At 53.2% G+C, this 17,879-nt stretch overlaps 1 protein-coding gene across 1 annotated transcript; it reads right to left on the bottom strand.

The window, feature by feature from the left end:
- Window positions 1-8,976: 8,976 nt before the first annotated feature.
- LOC121144705 (alpha-1-microglobulin/bikunin precursor) lies at window positions 8,977-15,960 on the bottom strand. The gene is made up of 10 exons (XM_040963148.1): window positions 15,769-15,960; window positions 14,644-14,786; window positions 13,185-13,261; window positions 12,331-12,447; window positions 11,871-11,972; window positions 11,573-11,619; window positions 10,518-10,599; window positions 10,224-10,391; window positions 9,742-9,915; window positions 8,977-9,089 (listed from the first exon to the last, which is right to left on the bottom strand). The coding sequence occupies exons 1-10, from the start codon at window positions 15,883-15,885 to the stop codon at window positions 9,058-9,060; spliced, it is 1,059 nt and encodes a 352-aa protein (XP_040819082.1). The 5' UTR covers window positions 15,886-15,960; the 3' UTR covers window positions 8,977-9,057.
- Window positions 15,961-17,879: the final 1,919 nt, after the last annotated feature.

Here is a 17,879-nt window from a genome sequence, read left to right as displayed (position 1 = left end):
TGGAACGTACCCTTTTCCTCCCTTCTTGGAGCAGACCTCACTGCAGGCTCCATCACTGAGCCAATGAGCTGGGAAAGCAGCTTCACCCTCCTGCAAAGCCATCAAGGACCTGACCCAGCCAGATGTGCCCCTAGAACACTCAGCCTCCTTCTCCAGGGAGCACAGAAAATCTGCCCTTCGGAAAGGAAGTCAGAGTAAGGCCAAGTTCAATGCTAGGTGCCTAGAGTCACCTTCTGCCTCAATCTTCTTTTTCACCTCCCTTCAATACCTAGGGGCCTGCATTGCGGATTTGAAGTGAATTGCTACACTGTCCCCTGGGGCTGCCCTCTCCAGGCAGACCACACGGTGGCAGGCAGTCATTGCTCTGTTCCGCAGGAGCTGGTATCACCAACCACAAAATTCAACCACAGCACCCTCTGGGCCTGCTTTCTCACGTGCAGGCCATGCCACCATGCAGATCCTGCTGCAGCAAACAGCGGAGCAAAATCCAAAGAGCTCTCCAATCCAGCCACCGGCCCCTTGCTTCCAGCAATATCCAGCCTCACCAAATTCTAGTTCAGCCAAAGGATCGAGACGAGGTCCTTCCAGCTCATGTGCTGGCCTTGACTTGGGGAGGAGTAAAGGATCTTCTCAGCTGCCTCCCCGTTCTGCGACCACTGGAGGCCTGCCCACCTCAGGCCTTTGAGGGAGGGCAAGTCAGGCCAGTCGTGTGATTCTCTGCAGCGCAAGGTAGATGCCTGCTGACTTGGAAACAGCTTGCCTAGAGCCCGTGTGATTTCCCAGAACAGGCATGGCCTCATGCTGGTGCATGTGGATCCAAGAACTGGGGTGGAGAACACGCACCTCCACATAACATGTGATGAGTCCCACCTGGGGTCAGATTGCTTCACCGCCAAAGCCCAAATCAAGGACTCCTTGGATTTTAGTGATCCAGGAGGGACAGGGTTGTTCCAGCCACAGATGGATGATGCACTTGGCACGGTTCTTCCCAAAACCTGGACACACCAGCCAGGCTGTCTCAGCTGGAGCATTTTGAAAACCAGGAAGCAACACACCAGGCCCACCTCTGTGAAACTGCACTAACTCCACGCATTGGCGACAAAGAATGTGGGTTAGTGTTACCACTGTCCTGCTTGGAAGCTTCATGCCGGGCACTGAGGACTTGGCAGCTCTTGGCTTGCAAAAGGACACCAAGGTTTCCTAGTGAGCCAAGGGCAGTCGGGGATTCCAGGAAAGGATTTTATTGTTCCAAGTGTGTAGGTTGGCAAGGGTTCTGTCTTTAAATCTGGCCCTTCATCTCCTGCACTTTGAAGAAACCCCAGAGAAAAATGATACAAGGTGTATTTTCCACTGTGAAGTTGAACCACCACCTTCTGCAGTCCCCTGTTGGAGCAATCAACTCTGTCTGGACATGGGCTGCACTCCTGTGGGCATCTGGAGATGTTTCCAGGATCCAGCACGGACTCTCGGGGCTCCCACAATCACCAGGAAGGTTGACAAGGAAACCAGGCTGTGTGGCTGGTGAAGGAAGGCCCTGTGAGATGACCCTGGAGGGGTTACCTCCCTCTGCCCCCGACTCCTTCCCCCCCTGGGCTTGCCATAAGGGTGAAGCTGTCTGAAGAGGAAGTGCCTGCCCTGCCCAGCTTCCCCAAGTTCATGGCTTTGCCCTTGCCTCAGGAGCAGTGCCTCTGTTTCTAGCTTGTCTCTGCAGGGCAGCTCCAGGAAGGTTCACGGTGTAGACAGAACCCGGAAACAGGAGAGGCTCCAGTCCCAGCCCTGCCGGCCCCCAGCTGCTGTATCCGGCCGGGCCAGTGGGAAGCTGCCATGCCCTTCACTGTGGCTAACGTGTGCTAGGCCAGTTATGGTGAACCAATGATGTAGTGTTTTCCTTCTACTGTGTCCTGCCTGGTGTCCCTGGGGGTTTATCACAGCTGTGATTTTTGTTCCTTCTCTCTCGGGATTGAGGAGTGTGGTGTGACCTTCCTTTTGCAGAAGGAGCCCTTGGTTGATGTACAGAGATGCTCTGCTCCCACCTGGGTGTGGATAGAGATGCTCAGGTTGTTGGCTGGCAGGCAGGCTCAGCCACCTTCCCTTCCCGCTCCCCTCCCCCATCACTTCCTTTCCAGAGATGGCTTTCCCAGGGCTGCAGCTGGGTGTCAGCATCACCACCCTCAAGGGTCCTTCCAACTCGAGCATCCCACTGGGCACCTTGACTCTTCGAACCAAAGTTCCTTACAGGGGCACAGCCCAGCCTTGTCCACAACCTCAGGGGCCTGGGATTCCCATGGCACTTGCTCCAATCTGGGTTGGCAGAGACAGTTGGGGTCTGACACCAGCCGGAAGGAGGGGCTCTTCCCATAACCCAGGTGCCAGTCAGTCTTTGCCCAGGACCCTCTCTCCTGTCCAGCCATGGGCGGATACTGAGAGGGATTTGGGGGGAGGTGGCTTCCTCCTGTGGGGTGGGGATAAGAATGGAAGTGAGGCCTAACGTGGGGCAAGGTCTTGCCGGCCAGTCACTCTGCAGCGCCGTTCCGATCCCAAGCATCAGGAATTCATTTTGTACAAACACCTGCCACAGAGATATTTTTTAAAAATCGTAAATTATTTTTTGTTGTTTTCTGATCCTACCTTTTTTTCATTTCCTCGTGATTTCACATCGGTGATTCGTTCACATCAGGTAAATCTTGAGAACGCCTTGGTGCCCCTCTCCCCCACCTGGCCACTCAGTAACCACGTGCGTGCACCCCGCATCTTTCCCTGTAGTTCGGATGTTCTAGGCAATACCACAGACACACCCGTGTCTCTCTCTTCGAGTGCAAGAAACTTAAGTCATCTTAAAAAAAAAAAAAAAAACACAAAAAAAATTTACAAAAAAGCAAACACACAAAAAAATATCTTTTTTAGGCCAGAGTTTTCTACAGGTATTAATGAATATTTTTCTTAATCCTTATAAGTTTTATGTGTTTAATATTTCTTAATACCGGTAGCATTAATTTATACTTTTGTAGCAACACAATATTTTTATAAACAGCCAGTGCTTGGCTCAAGTCTTCACAAGGGGTTTAGACAGGGCCATCTTGGGCTCTGTGTACCATGTACTGTATTTTAAAAAATAAAAAAAAAAAAGTTACCTAGTGTCACACTTGCTGTGTTAATTAACAGAAGATGTCGTTCCGGTCTCCTGTGTGGTTGGTAGGATCCAGTGATTCTCCAAGGAGTCAGACTGCATTGGGAGGGGGTCAAGTTGATGCTTCTTGGGACGTGTGAACCCCCGAGACCAAACTTGAGGGTGTATTTAGGGTTTTCTGTTTTTTTGTCTTTTGGGTTCTGTTTTTTTGTTTTGTTTTGTTTTTGGTTTCACTTTGGTTTTGGTACCATTTCTCCATTTACAGCCAAATCGGTTTTACAATGTTTAAAACTTAACTGATGTCAAATGGAGGAAAGGAACAGAAGAGAAAAGATTTTTACAAAGTAATAAAATTTAAAACTAAGCTGTTTAAATGTTGCTGTTTTTACCTGTCTGTTGTCCAAAAGTGGAACATTCCCAGAGAAAAGAGGAAATGTCCACTTGTTTCCTTGAATCGCCAAAAGCCCCAGCCCAGGATTCAGTACCTCCCTCCCCTGCCCCCATCCCCTGAATTCTTTACAATGGTTGGTTGATGCCAAGGCAAAAACAAAAAACAAAAAAAAGTCCTTTTAACGGTTAGAGAGGATCAGTTGCTGAAATGATTTCATGTCAGTGTTGTATTTATGGTTTTACAATAAAACGACCTTTAGGAAGATGCAGTGTGTGGTTGTGTTTTTTTCTTGGGTTTGAATTAAGCCATGCCATCCGCATACCAGGACGCCTGCAGGGGCATGGGCTTGGGGTGTGGAGATGAACCAAAGACCAGGCACCTGGTGACAATGTGAGTCCATTCATTCCAAGGGGGCCACCGTGTGAAACCGGAGCTGGCAATCCCGTATCTGGAATTGTCTACAGTCCCCAACGTGTCACAGCCCAGAGAGGGCTGTAGCCCAGGAAGAAGCCGTATGGACTTGTCCCAGGTAGAAGGGGTGGATTTAACCTTTGGCTCCTGAGAGCCCCCTTGCTGCAGGCTCACCTCCAGGTGCACCTTGCCCCATGATCCTGCATGTGACTCTTGTGCCCTGTACCCAACAACTTGGCCATCCAGTGGTTCCTGTAACATCGTGACTGTTGTGTATACCCACCATTTGCTGGGACAAAATGTCCGTGGCTTTGGCCCAATTCCTGATGGCCTCTGAGACTGTAAACAAGTGAAGGGTCATGTTGATAGCCCCTGTAAACAAGTGAAGGGTCAGTCAGGTACTGATAACTAAGAGGATGTCTACCTTGGATCATCAGACCGCGCGGATTAATGACATGTGGAAGCCAGGAAAGCCAGGCGCTGCCCTCCCAGAAGGCCTCAGTCCTGCTTGCAAAGAGGCAGGCATTTGGCATCTGCAAAATCTACATCAGAATACCTGATTAGAAGTTCTGCTCTTCTGTTTCCAGCCCAGCTTCCCAGTAAGGTCCGTCCTGGTGGGCAGAATTCATGGCATTTGGGGCTTTGCCACCCTCCTGGGGAGACCCAGATTGGGTTCCAGGTTCCTTGGCTTTGGCCTTGCCCAGCCCTAGCTATTGTGGACAATCAAGGAGTAAACCAGCAGGCAAAGATGGATCTCCCTCCATCTAGTTCAGCCTGTCAAATAAGAAACAAATTGAAAATGTATATTCTTAAATCCGTCAGAGTTTGCCAAGTGAATTGTAAACATCTCTGATCTCCTAGAGTTTGATGGAAACAGTTCTGTATGGTGAAGGAAACCCTGCCCCCCCCCCGCCCCCGTGGGTGGAGAGCATTCTCCATGCTTTTGAATGCCAGCTTCTAACAAGGACAAGGTGTATAGGCCAGGAGCCCTCACTGCATAAAGTTTAAAAGACTTGTCTTAAAGAGGGAAATAAAGGATTTTCCTACGAAGCAAACACTTCAATTTTGGACCAGAAATAAATGTGACCAGTGCCTTGCAAGGTGAAAAAAAGTGAGGATGACATTAATAGCCAAGGAAATTTTCAGGGAATGGACAAGCCAAAATGTGCATGGTTCTTCATGTCTTCAAAGTGGACATGGCCAGTCCTGGAACTTGGTGTGCATCTTGCCTCCATTGCACCCCTCTGGGCTAAAATAGGAGTACTCTGGGTAGGTTGGATTGGTTTTTAGCAGAGTCTTGGCAGGTGTCATGGGGCAGAGACCTCCAAGGCCAGGCCGGGGATAAGGCTGCAGTACTGCATGGTGAGGCCCTGTCCAGAGAGGCCTACTCTACTCTGCTTGGCCCTTTGTTGGCCTCAGCTGCAGGGCCAGGACTACTGGAGCTTCCTGGTATCTTGAGGTCATTTAGGAGTCCAGCTTTTGATGTGGAAGCTTGGTTTTTGAACGTTGAACTCAGAACACTGAGTTGAGCAGCACAGCCATGCCCCGTGCACCTGCAGCTGCCCTGTCCTTCGGATCACTTAAAAGCTTTGCTTTGCAGAGTGGCACCTTCCAGCTGGCACTGGTGTATGAGGCACGTGTGCAGGACGGAGGAGGGGTGTAGACATGGGACGTGACAGCCTTTCTTAATCCCAGGTGAGGGGGCCTGTGCCCGTTCTGAACAACTGCCTGTCCTGCTCCTCACCCACCTTTGTCTTCTCAGACCTCTGACCTGAGGTCCTGTGACCTCAAACACCATCCCTCAGGAGGGTTCTCTCTGTTGGCATCTTACAGTCTCAAACTCTCCACTAGATACCAGGAGGGGTAACCACAAAGTCCTTACCCAGAGTGCGAGGCTCATGCTCTAAGCAAGAGATGTGGGATCCCCTCCCTCCTGGCTTCCTCTCAGACTTTCTGAGCAAAGGAGCTAAGAGCAGGGGATCTCCAAGGCCAGGTTGGCCACTGGCCTATGCAGCACACCCCAGAGAGGCATAACCCAAACCCTGCCAGATCCAGTTTCTGGGACTAGATGTCACCTGCAACCCTTAGCAAGGATGATCATGGTTAAGGTAGGTCCCAGCTGGGGGCTCTGGAAATCTTGTCCTTGGGCCAGGTGGGTGCACAAGCTGCCCCAGACGGAGCACCTCTTCTCTTTCCAGGGTGGAAAGAAGCCAGACCAGACCTGGGGTTGTGGGCTCCAGCTAGGGACCTGACTGCTTAGCCTGGGTGTCATGGAAAGCCAGCAAATACCCTCCTTCAAGGGCTAAAGGCCAGTATAGAATCCCAGGAGGCTGCCCCAGGACCATGTGCAGAAATAACTGGGCCCCATGAGCCCCCAAATGTAAGCAGCTGCTTACGTTGTATTGTACCTAGGCAAGCTGGGAGGAAGGCAGCTAATGGCTGACAGACATCCTGGGCCTGGTTAATGCTAAATTACCACATAATTAACTATGTGCCAGTACAGTTGCCTATTCTATTTTAAAAAATAAAAAGATCTGTAGAGGAGCATGCCCCATGTCAGGGACCCTAGGATCGGTGGGAAGCTGGGTGGGGCTTCTCCCTTTATCTCCCCCCTTACCCTCAATACAGAAAAAAAAAGGAGAGAGAGAATGTGGAAACAATAGTCTTACCCACTTTGCTGTAGCCCTTGACCCTTTGTGCCTTTATCAACTATGTAAAGATTATCAAAATAAAATAATTATTTAAAAAAAGATATGTAGGGTCAGATGCTGCCATGCCAGCAGACAGAGTCTGGAACCCACACACAAGTGTGTGTGGACCTTGGGTAGTCTGGCAGGGCCCCAGGCTGGCGTGACACACTACCAGAGGACCAGGTTTTGGAGTTCTGTAGACACGGGGGGGGGGGGGGGGGGATGCGGTGTGGATGGCTCAGGGAAGGGATCTGGAGATGTGCGGAAGGGAGGATGGCTAAGGGAGAATGTGACAGGTGAGGAGTGACTTCTGGGAGACTTCCACAAACCTGGCTACTGTACTTGTAGGTAAGTGAGGGGGCTGAGACCAGGTGGTTTAAATGAGGGAAACTGGAGGAACTTTTGGAGCCAAACCAATATACCCACCTATGTGGGAGACCTGAGCTAGTATTGTTGGTATCAACCACCACCTACCGTGCACATGAAAGCCATGGTTGGGAGCCTGCCTGGCAGGGTTTGACCACAGTACCCTCTAGTGAGTGTTGGGACAGGGGGTGGACAATATTAGGTTGAGCCATGACACTAACCAGCACTCCAGAGAGCCAGATCTGGGAGCATTTTGTGGAGGATTGTGGGCTCACCCCTATGGGATTGCCATGCCAGCTGGTTTCCTCAAGGGCTGGTGGTGGTGGTGAGCTGAGCTAGGCATGACCATGAACCTCACCAACACTCATGGGTACTGGGATAGTGAACAAGCTGGGCTGGTCCAGGCTGTAACCCCTGCAGGCACACCTGAGAATCTGGTGTGAGGTGGGTCGCAACATACACCAGCACACATAAAGTTCAAGACTGAGAGACAGACTGTGCTTACCTAGCACCCACTAACATGCATAAGATCTGGATCTGGAAGTGGGCCTGATGAGAGAACTTGGGGAACTCTCTTGATGGGCCATCACTCCTACTGGTGAGAGTCAGGGCTAGATGTTGACCGGGCTGGGCACAATGCTTCACTGTCGGCAGGTGAGTGGGTTGGCTCTGTAGGGGGCAGACTGGACAGGTCCAGGCTAAACCTTAGGACACAGGCATGTATAGGAACCAGGATGGGATACAGGCCATGCTGAGCTAGTGTAGGCCATCACACCTACCAACTTGCATAAAAGCCAGGGATTGGGGCAGGCTGTGCAGAGTTAGATTGCAGCACCCACCAGAGAGAGTTGGGACTGGGGACAGGCCAGGACAGGCCAGGCCAGGCTGCAGCATCTGATGGCAAATGCCAAGCTGGGTGATGGGTTATGCCAGGCTGGGTCGGACCAACCACCAGCACAGGCAAAACCTGTGGCTGGGAGCCGGTCTGGTCAGGGAGCTAATGGAATGCCTTGGCTGGGCTGGAGTTCCCACTGGTGAGTGCAAGAACCAGAATGGGGGCAGAAAACTGGACTAGACATGGCTGTAGCATCCCTCAGCGTAGGTGTGGATTGGGTCTGGGGTGTACCAGACTTGGCTAGGCTCCAGCACTGCTGATGCTCACAGGAGCCAGGGTAGGTATAGGACAGACTGGGCTAGATCTCTGTACCTACTGAGCCATGTGAAAGCTAGACCTGAGGGTAGACCAGCAGGGCTGAGCTGTAGCACCCAACAATAAGTGCTGAAATGGCTGTGGGCTGGTCAGGCAAGGCTGCTCTACCTATCAGGACAGGAGGTGGGCCAGGTCAGGCTGGGCCAAGCTCCCACCAGTGTATACAAGATATATGAGACTAACAGTGACTTGATAAAGGAGCTTAGGGAACCCTTCTGTTAGGACACAGTTGCTGCAGTTGAGCACAAGAATCAAGACTGGTAACATCCCAGACAAAACCAGATTATATATATATTATATATTATATATATATACTGGCGTGTTTATGGATTAGATCTGGAGGCAGGCCAGGCTGGGCTAGTTCATAACACCCACAGACAGGTGTGAGAGCCAGAATGGGGTGCATGACAGGCCAGGTTGGGCCACAACACCATCCAGTTCACATTAGGCCCAGGACTAGAGGCTGGTTGCACAGGGCTATGCTGCAGCACCTGCCAGCATGAGCTGGAATTTGGGGCAGGCTGGGCCAAGGCAGGCTACAGCACTAGCCAGTGAATGTCGAGGTGAGGTGTGCCTCCATCAGACTGTGCCACAGCTCCCACCAGCACACATCAGATCTGGGATGGGGGATAAGCCCAGTAGGGGAACTGAGGAGAGCTATAACACCGTTGGCCTGTGTTTGAGCTGGGTCCCTCATGCTCCTACCCCACACATCACTGTTACCTGTCCCTCCCTTCCCCTCCTTGCACCTCCAAGAACAACAAACACATGAACTTTCTGGAGATTTTGACTTGTTTTTATTGGGACTCAGTCACTCAAGTCACCGCAGGGTCCGGGCATGGCCATCAGCCAGGCTGTGCTGTCAGTTGGACAGCGGCAGCAGCTCCTCCTCCCCTGTGGACACAGAGATGCATGAGTAGATCTGGTGGGGAGATGCACAGGGCTGCCCAGGGTTTGCTGCTGAGGCTGAACCTGAAACAGGTGTTTGCTGAAAGACTTCTCTCAAAGGCACAGCACAGAACAGCCTGATGTTTTGCCTGTTCCTCTGACCTACTCAAGGCACTAACTCCTTGGGAAAACCAGGTCCCAGAAATCCAATGGCTGCAGCTCCCTACTCCACAGTTACTTTTAGCCCTACATTATGTTCATGAATGGCAGCAGGTGCTACCTCTAACCAAATTCTAGCTCTGGGCCAGGTGCTGTATGTATGCTGTCCCCTCTCACAGGAGAGAAAATCAAGGCACCAGCCAGCGCTTGTGCCACATGGCTAGTCTGAATGGGCCAGTGCAACTGCAGCCCAGCTCTGCCTTGCTCCTCAACCTGCTTTACTCACCCTCCGCCACATGCCTGAATCCGGCAGAGTAGGATCCTGGGTTTGGCCCCATTTCACAGATGGGAAGCTAATGCTGACAGAATGAATGGGCCCATCACTGAGTACAGAATCTAGAACCCCGAGTTGTAGACTCCACTGCCTCCCAGGACTCACCCACCCGGAACCCCGACAGCTCCCTCCCTCGCACAACATGGCACCCAGTGGGCCTCCTACCGTCACCAGGGTTGCCACAGTACTCCTTGCACTCCTTCTCAGAGTAAAACTTGTTGCCATTGCCTTGGCAGCCTCCATAGATAAAGGGAACACACTTCCCCTTGGTGGAATCATATGCCCAGAGCTTCAAACTGCCACGGCAGGGGCCGGGAACTATGGGGAGACTGCAGGCAGCTGTGGGATTGAACAAGGCACAAAACGTCAGGGTGACTTGTCACTGCTGCCCGGGATGGGAGGGAGAGGCAGCTACAGAACCTTTGGGTCCATCTGGGTTCCCTCATTTACAGCTTGGGAAACTGCGGCCTGCAGTGAACAGTAACCTAGCGTGGTAGCCAGCCTCAAGCGTGGAGGTCCCATGGCATCAAGATTCCAGCCCTGAAGTCTGCCATGAGCATACCCTGTCTTGGCCAGCAGGTGGCTGGCCAGGTGGCCAGGGCCATGGGGGGTACAGGGGCAGTATGCAGGGGCCAGGCAATGCTCACCCACTGTCCTGCACGTCTGCAGACACTCCTTCTCCGAGACAAAATTGTTGCCGTTGCCCAGGCAGCCACCGTAATTGAAGGTCTCACAGGCCATGGATGTGCCATTGTAGAAATACCTCTCCATCAGTCCCAGGCAGGGGCCTTCTGAGTAGCCAAGCTGGCAGGAGTCTAGGGAGGCAGAGCAGCACTTACTAGTATACCCACCACCAGGTAGGACACTTAGGATGCATTCCACCCTACCCCAAGAGCCAGCTGTGGGCACTTGCCCTCTGGGGCAAGGAGAAGGGGTGTTACCTTCCTTCTTGTATAACTCAGTGACCTGCTGCCCTATCCCAGAGCCTTCATTTTCCTGGGGGAGCACAGCCCTGCGGGTTCTCTGGGGATGAGAAAGAGAAGAGGCCACTGGTCAGGTCTTGTCACTCTTGCCCACCTGTGCCCAGAGCTGTACACACAGCCTGTTTGCTCTGGGAACCAGGGTGTAGCCAGCAGCACAGTTCCAAGGTAGGCTCATGAACACTGTCCCCAAAGGCACCGCCAGAATGAGGGTCACAAGGCATATGTCCAGTAAGAAATGAAAATTAAGCACACTGAGTTCATTTCTCTGTGAGTTTTGGGGAGTGCATATACATCAGGAGTCTAAGCCCAGCTATATCGCTTATAAGTAACCAGGCAAACCTTCAGTAAAACACAAGGAAGTGAAGGGGTCAAGTACAACAGTCCAGAAAACCAGAGGGGAGCCTGGGGAAGGAGCTGGTTTAAAGAGCCGTTTGCTCTCTGTTTTTTGTTGATGTGTTTGTTAGAGAAGTCTTCCACCTGCTGGTTCACACCCACTTGCCCAGGGGCTGAAGCTAGGAAGCCAGGAACTCCACCTGTCCATCTTACGTGGGCAGCAGAGGCTTGGCCACTTGAGCCATCACTGCTGCCTCATGGAGGTCTACCTTAGGCAAGAGGTTGAGGTCAGGCTCAGAACTGAACTCTGATCCCAGCAAACTGACATGAAACATCGGCGTTTTGCTGTTGTTTAGGAAACAGCCACTACAGAGTACAGCTTTTGGGCAGCCAAAGCCTTTCTGACTTGGTGCTAAATTCTAGCACAACCCAGAGAATCCGTGTCACTGTGCCATTTCTCAGAGGAGAACACTGATGTCCAGAGTGAGTGGCAGAGAACCCATGTGGCAGAACTGGGACCAAGCCCAGGTGGGCCTGACTTTAGACCTGTCACTCCCTCTTCTCAGTGGTCTTGATGTCTCTGCCCCAAACACTGCAAGCCCCAAGCTGAGTCAACAGTGAGCAGGTGGGTGTGTGTGATGCCTGGAGTGGGGAAGGATCCTCAGGGAGGGGGCACTCACCAACACCGAGACGGGCTCTGGCTCCTGTTCCCCGGGCACACATTCCCCTAGGTGGGAGAACAAGAGAGAAGAGTGAACAAGAGTGCCAAGCTGGGAGCAGACCTCCATTCCGATGGATTTCTGTTGCAGTGCCAATGTGGGCACTACATGGATGGCCTCTGCACAAGGCCAGTCACACCGACAGTGGTCCGTGTTTATCTCAGAGAAGTCACGGGAAAGATCTAGAGGAATGGGAGGGGACCACCCCGCAGGATTAGGTGGTGACGGGAAGTGGAGAGGGGGCCCGGGTGTTACTTACCTCTGTAGGCCATTGTGAAGATGGAGTCCTCAGGGATACCCACTCCGAGGGCCACCTCCCTGAACTCCTGCATGAAGTCCTCCCTCAGCTGCGGCTCCCGCCCTGCATGGGGAAAGCAGAGGGGACAATGGCAGTCACCCATGGGCAGCAGAAGTTCCATTTAGGACAAAGTTGTCCTGAAGACAGGCACCCAGGGAAGAAGAGATGCCCTCCCTGGATGCCTCCAGCCCTGCTGAGACCCCACCCACCCAGGGCTCTTTTAAGGACCCCGGCATTCCTTAGCTCTGGAATTTTAGTGGTATGATCCCAGGCAGAGGATCCTATTTCAAACAGAGATGGGGCTCTACCTGCTGGGGAGGGTAAGTGCATGCCCTGTCCTCTTAATTGGGTTTGGCTGACCCTATGCACTCATTTCATGCCACTCTCAGCCCCAGCAGGCTGCTTGGGGTTCAGACCATACCATAGAGCTTGGCAGTGATGCTGGGGCCATGGCGGCGGCTGAATTTCTTGGTAAGAAAAATTGCGTATTCGTCGTAGTTGGTGTGCACCACATAGGACTCCATGGTTTTGTTCCATTCTGGGGGAGAAGCAGGCCAGCCACAGATGCCAGGGTTAGAAGCTCAAGCTGGACGCCCAGTAGCTGTTCACCTGCACATCCCACCTCCAGCCAGGCCTGCACACCTTCATTTCTCAATCCATCCATCTTCAGTCTGCCTCTATCCTCCCATCTCTCTTTCACGTTTACTCTATCACTTCATCACTCTAACTACCCTCCCTTGCTCTACCTCAGTCCATGAAGCCAATTCTTCTTCCTTGCTTGCTAATTCCATCCGTGTATGCATTAGATAACTGGTCAGTTCGTTTATCTGTTCTTCACACATGGAGTCATTGACCAATCATTGGTTTGTCCACTCATCTAACTACATGTCCATCCACTTGCCCGAACCCCTGTCCATTCAGCACCTAGCACCTAGAGCACTGTCAATATACATCTTCTGCGCTCATGAAGTTCACAGCCAAGTCCTCCTTTCACTTCACACCAAGCCCAGGACAAGAAGACTGAAATCTTGATGCTGTCTTCAGCACATGGCACTCCTACCCTGTGTCGGGGGTCGTGCATGGGAAGAGGGGAGAGGGGCAGAAAAGAGTAGGAGGGAAGAGAAAGAGGAGGTGAGGGGAGGGGAAAGGGGAAGGAATTTGGAAGAAGGCCAGGTGACATCTCAGCTCAGGGTGATGGGCAGAGAGAGTGGGACAGGAGGAAGAAGAGCTGGGGTAGGTATGCGTGCTGCTTCGGAGCAATGGTGCTGCACTTACTGGCCTTGTGGTAGCGGAACTTGCCGTTGGTGTCTGTTTTCTCATAAGCCCCGGAGATCTCCTCACAGACGCCCTTCCTGCAAATGAGCCAATCACAAGGAAGGTCAGTCCTGGACCCTGACACCAGGTGGTCCCACATCCCTTGTTTTGTTTTGTCTTCTAATTTAGTATTTTATAATTGCAGGAGGTGTCTGTTTATCTCACCACCAGCCTTGGAGACCCTCATTGTACACATGAGGGAACAAGGAGGCAATGGGGGAAGGAAATTATCCCTCCATTCTCTTGGCAAAGCTGCTGTTCCAATTGCTCGCTTTTCCTAATCCAACCCTCATGTGATGCATGTGATAAACAGACGCATGGATTCCATCGTTAGTCATAGCTATCCTTCTCCAGTCTCCTCATTGGTAAACCGGGGACAATGTGTTTTGTCCCTCACATGGCCATAAGTGAGGGTGTGATGAGCGATGTGGAGAGTTGGGGTGAGACAGGGTGACTGAAGCTGGAGTTATCCTATGCCCACTGGGCATGCAGTGAGGATTTATTGGGCAGCATCCAGGTGCCAAGCACAGTGGTATACACAGAGTACAGAGTGGAGCAAGACAAAGACAGACCTCACTCCCATATACAGCTGACAATCCTATAGGGCACTCTGGCCAGAGGCAGAAAAGTCAGTGTGGCAGGTGCCACAGGCACAAGCCAGCAAGTACTCTGACAGCACGAAGGAGGCCATGGACCTTGAGCCTGGGGTCACAGGGAGGGCTTCCCGGAGGAAGTGATACGGAGCCCAAGTCCCAAAAAACTCCTCTAATTAGCCTAAGGAGGTGGGTAGAAGTGGGAGGAACATCGGTGGTGAGGATGCCAGGAACTGAAGGAGGACCTACATGGGTGCAGGGTATGGAGCGACGAATGCTGGGCGAGGTGGGAGTGAAGGCCGCAGCTTACTACTGAGGGCAGTGGGGAGCCATGGGAGGGTCTTGGGCAGATGGAAGTTTTCCTGATGAATCTCTGCAGGGAGGGTGGACTGGATGGGAAGGTGGCGATCAGAGGTGGAGGGAGAACAGAGATTGTTGGAGACAGGCAGGAAAGGCTGGAGGGTGCTTGGAGCAAGGTGCTGCAGGTGGCATATAGGAGGCAGCAGATCAGAGAGTTCAGAAGCAAACGGGCATGGCTTGGTGGGGGAATCAAGCAGTCAGCAGCAAAGGAGAGGGGGGTTCAGGGACACCCCTTGCCCTTACTGTCCTGGTTCCCAGGCCGTACCCTTGTGAACTAGAGGGGGCTCCTGGGAGTCTAAGGCACCCTAGGGGAGAAGCAGGTTGCAAAACAGGCCACTGTTTTGGGAGGACACTACCCTTGAGGTGAGAAAAGCACTATGCTGGGGATGGGGAGGGTGCTGGCCATGGGGTCGTAGCTTACTGAAAGCAGAGATAGGGTGACCAGTTGGGGCCCCACGTTCACTCACCGCCAGCGTGTGCTGCTCATGCTGACCTCGTTCTCTGTCGCCCCCTCTCCCAGCACCAACGTGCTTACAGACATCTTGTCCTTAATCTTCTTCAGCCATGGGCAGGTGGAGCCCACAGCCAGGTGGTACCATTTCCCGTAGATCTAGGAAGCAGCCACAAAAGCTGGGACTAGCTAATCCCCTCCTGTCCCCTCTCCACTATGTGGTCATTTGGAGATAGGATTTGTGGTTCCTGGTGGAGGCACAGGCCCCAAAACTCCCTGGGGAAGGAGTCTGGCAGAGGGGTGCAGAAGCCGTCCTCCCCTGTGATGCAGGAGTTCCTCCCCTACCAACCCTGTCAGGCTGTGCACCTGGACCAGGTCTGCACCTGCTCTGAGGTCATCATCACAGCCCCCTAGGAACTCCGCTTCCTCCTGATGGCATGTGGGGAGGATGTGAGAGAACCTTCAACATCCTGCCCCCTCCCCTTACCTGTTTCAGCTCACCACTGTCTACCCACAACCTTTCCTTGCCCCTCAAAGCAAGAGAGCCCACAGACGACACAGCCAGGACCCCAGGAGGACCAGAGCTTGCTCAAGGTCACCCCATGACTCAAACGAGAACCCCAGCACTTAACTGCAACAGACACTGTCCGTGCCCATCCCAGGGTACATTGCTCTGGTTCCTGCCCTCAGTCCTGCTTCTTCTCCTCCCAGAATCCCCTACACCCTATGGCAAAGCTAGGGGGCTCATGCCCACCTGTGTCCACCTGTGCTAGGTCCACAGGGTGGGATGGACTGAGACAGGGTGTTGTTATTCAACATAGCAAAGCTGGCACTGGGAGTGTTAGTGGGGAGCTGGGTGGGGGTTGTTTGTGACAGCAGCAGCCAGGAGAGCACTGGCTCTGGGTTAGGGCCTCCCCAGAATGTGGTTTGCCCATGGAACCTAGGGACCCTGGGTAGAGTGGGAAGAGAGACCCAAAGGTTAATCTCAAAGCCCCTAACCCCAGATCCCCTAGGGACTGACCACTGACCACTCAAGTGGTGCCAGGGGCTCTGCTTCATACAAGGCTTGCCCAGCTGGACTCAACCCCTGCCCCCGGCACCCCCCACAGGAGGCCCAGCACCCAGGAGCCAGCAGTCTTACCCTAGAGACATCAAAGTTCTCCTGCACTTGGATGGTCTCTGGCACGTTGGGTACCGGGTTGGCCCTCACTGCCAGGCTGGTTGCCAGCAGCAGTAGCAGGGCCCTGAGATGAGGCATGGCTCTGGGCTGTCGGGCCTTGGTGTCTCTGGGACTGCAGGGAGAGGGTTCGTGACCTCCCTGCCCAGGACGGCTGGTGAACTGAGGCTGGGGAAGGGGCCCGTGACTTGTAAGTGGCCTTGGTGTTTGCTCTGCTCAGCCAGGACCAATCAGGACCCCTGAGGCCAGTTCCAATCGATTGCTGGAGCCCAATCGGCACCCAAACTGGCAGCCAGGAGGCCAGGGCGGTTATGAGAAGAGATTTTGGCCAAACATCACAGGGCCCTGGTGTAAGCCAGAGACGCCTCCCCCTGCAATGTCTCCAGCACAGGCTTTCTGCCCATCACTGGGAGCAGCCAGGGTGGACCGACAGGCAGCACATGACTATCTCTGCAAGACCCTTCCACCTGGGCCTCATGCACCCCCTGGGAGCCAGTAGGTCAAGGTTACTGGGGCCCATTTTTCACAGAAGAAAACCAAGAGCCATGGAAAATTTCGATAATCCCAGGGATTCCAGGGCAGGGCTAAATGCCAACCCAGGCACCCTGTGCTCCGTGTCCCTTACCTGCCTGAGGGTTGGCTCCCTGAGTCCTCGCAGGTGATGCTGGAACATCCCTGGCCCTGCCTGGTGCTAACCCGGTCCCTGCCACCCTTCCTTATGGCACACAATGACACACTCCCAACAAGAACCTCAGGATGTGGCTCTTTTGAGAAGGAGGAAATGGAGGAGTGAAGGAACTGCCACAGGCTCTCCTGGATGCAAAGGTGGCAGGTAGCAGTGGTGGAGGGCACAGCCCGCTCTGCCCTCCTCAGCCAGGTGACCTCAGGCCAGTCTCTGCAACTCATGGTGCCTTGGTTTCCTCACCTGCTAAATGGGGTAAAATGGTGAGGAGGGCAGCCCGGGTCAGTTCTGGGTACCTATGTCGAGACTGGGCAGAACTAGGAACCCTTTCCAAGTCACATCTGTGGTGCCCACCCATGTCATGGCACAGCACATGAAGCTGCCATCTGTGACCTTAGCCCCTCCTATCAGAGCATGGATTCAAGTCCTGCTACTGCACCTCTGATCTAGCTCCACAGAAGATGGTTCAAGTTTATGGACCCCTGTATCCTCATGGGAGACCCAACTGAAGCTCCTGGCTTCGATGTGGTCCAGCCCTGGCCATTGTGATCAGTTGGAGGAAGAAACTGGCCAGTGGAGAAATCTCTGTCTCTCTTTCATATATACAAAATAAATCTTTACCAAATAAGGATCTGGTATTTGGTACCAAATATCACCATAACCTATCTGCCTGGGAGCCTCAGAATGCTGGCGCATTTGCCAAGGTGACCAAGCTCAGCTGTACTGATGACAGTGAGGGGTCTCCTTCCAGCACTACAGACACAGGGAAGATGGCCCCGTGGGGACTATGGCAGGGACTGGGAGGCAGCTGCTGCTGGATGGCAGTGCCCCAAGCTAGCAAGAAGCTGCCAGCCCTTCTCCCAAGAGTCTTAGCCGGAAGCTGGCCACCCTGAAGACATGGTCCTGGGTTCCTGGCCTCCCATGCTGGAGCAAGCACTTCCTCTGTGGCCCACGGCTGCCGATGTGTTTCCTATGTGTGGCAACACACCAATGGCAATAAGTCTGAGAGACAAGTTCTACCCGCCCAGGTTTGCTCGTCTCCAGGACTAAGATGCTTGCCGTGGATCGCCTAGGTGCTGCTGGATGGTCAGTACTCAGAGCTGCTGTCCTGAGCCCCACCCTGCTGTTGGCACGGCACACTCCACACCCAGAACAATGTCCTTGATGCACCTGGACTAACCCCTGAGACAGTTGGCTAGGGGAAGAAGCCCCCTGCTCATGTGAGAATCATGTGCTCGCCCCTCCCCTAGCATGGTTCATGGACAAGTCTGCGTCACGTCCTTGTGTAGGATCCAGTCTAAACACAGCCCTCTCAACAGCATCCAGAACCAATGTGTTTCCACTCATACACAAGTGTGTTCCCTTTGAACCATCACTGACCACTTGGCCAACA

Source organism: Ochotona curzoniae, unplaced genomic scaffold, assembly GCF_017591425.1.
Source record: "Ochotona curzoniae isolate NIBS_2020 unplaced genomic scaffold, NIBS_Ocur_1.0 scaffold_3208, whole genome shotgun sequence".
NCBI lineage: Eukaryota > Metazoa > Chordata > Mammalia > Lagomorpha > Ochotonidae > Ochotona > Ochotona curzoniae.
The sequence above is the reverse complement of the archived record's forward strand: the minus strand, read 5'-3'. Positions and strand labels throughout refer to the sequence as shown.